This window comes from Coccinella septempunctata, chromosome 3 (assembly GCF_907165205.1).
Source record: "Coccinella septempunctata chromosome 3, icCocSept1.1, whole genome shotgun sequence".
NCBI lineage: Eukaryota > Metazoa > Arthropoda > Insecta > Coleoptera > Coccinellidae > Coccinella > Coccinella septempunctata.
The window spans coordinates 18,993,724-18,995,267 of NC_058191.1; the positions used below are offsets into that span (position 1 = coordinate 18,993,724).

The window sequence follows — 1,544 nt, forward strand, 5'->3', positions numbered from 1 at the left end:
TTTTTTCGCAGAATTTCTAATATGAGATCCAACGGGATATTCGTAAAAAGGGAAGCCAGAAGGATATATCCTGATTTCACTGGACGTAGTATCCCTTTTTACGAATATCCCGTTGGATCTCATATTAGAAATTCTGCGAAAAAACTGGGATCTGATAAAACCCCACACTACCTTAAGCAGGGAGAGCTTCATTGAGATCATTGAGTTCATATTCAACAACGCATACTTTGTCTTTGACGGTGAATTTTATGAGCAAATATTCGGCACACCAATGGGGTCACCGTTGAGCGCCATTTTGGCAACCATCATCTTAGACTATCTATTAGACATGGTTTTACCAACAATTTGGTTCCACATACCCTTCTTTTACAAGTTTGTTGACGATCTGTTTTGTGCAATCCCAGCGGATAAAACAGCATTCATTTTGGATACATTCAACGGATTTAACGCAAATTTGAAATTCACTATGGAAGTTGAAAGGGATAACAGCCTACCCTTCTTAGATACTCGAGTAATTAGGAGTGAAAATAATAGGATTCTTCTGGATTGGTACCAGAAGCCCACTGCATCGGGCAGATTCATAAATTTTCACTCCCAGCACCCTTATAATCAAAAAATAAACATGATTAAAGAATTAAAAAATAGAGTATGCTATATCTCAGATGAATCATTGCTGAAAAAGAACCTACGTAGGTTGTTTGAAATTTTTCAGAATAACGGTTACCCTAAAAATACCCTCAACAGATTGATACACAATAGGGAATCAAGGTTGACAACAACAACTGAACAAACAAACAGTTTTAAATTCATGAGGATTCCATTCGTTAAAGATTTGACACCCAACCTTATAGGAGTTTTGAACAAATTTGAAAACATCAAACTCGCCAAATATAATTTAACGAAGGTAGGTGACCTGTTCTCGAGGACCAAGGAAAGGACACCAATAGAATTATGCACTAATGCAGTATATAAGATCTCATGTCAACATTGTGATGGTTGTTACGTGGGCCAAACGCAACAATGGTTGAAACAAAGAATCACTCAACATAGAAGTGATTGCCGTATTGGAAAGAACTCGTGTGCTTTAGTTAGACACTGCCAAGAAACTGGGCACAGTTTTGCTTTCGGGTTTGATGATATCAGAGTGTTGGAGACAGATTCGAATTACAGAAATAGGTTATTCCTCGAAATGTTACAGATTGGCAAGCAGCAAAATGCAGTGAACTTTAAATCGGACACGGACCGTATGAGTGCGATTTATAGTGACCTCTTGAATATTTTATAGTAATTTGAAAATTAAAACATAGATGGTTCTGTGTCTTCATTTTGTTGTCTTCTCATGAGATGGCGTATTGTGCCTACAGCGTAGTATCGTTCCACCGTTAGCTATGTAATGTATAATGACTGGGGATTTTTCATGTTTTTTAAGCTGATTTCTGAGAAATTTGTCATTATTAATGTTAATTGCAGTCGATATTATTGATTAATGTTTTGGTACATCTTGTAAGTAATGCCGTTTTGTGTTTTTGTCTTGTTTTTCACGT

The 1,544-nt window shown here is 36.6% G+C and overlaps 1 protein-coding gene across 1 annotated transcript; it reads left to right on the forward strand.

Moving 5' to 3' along the window:
• The first annotated feature begins 271 nt into the window (after window positions 1–271).
• Window positions 272–1,285, forward strand: LOC123310332. Its single transcript, XM_044893797.1, has one exon. The coding sequence runs from the start codon at window positions 272–274 to the stop codon at window positions 1,283–1,285; it is 1,014 nt and encodes a 337-aa protein (XP_044749732.1).
• Window positions 1,286–1,544: the final 259 nt, after the last annotated feature.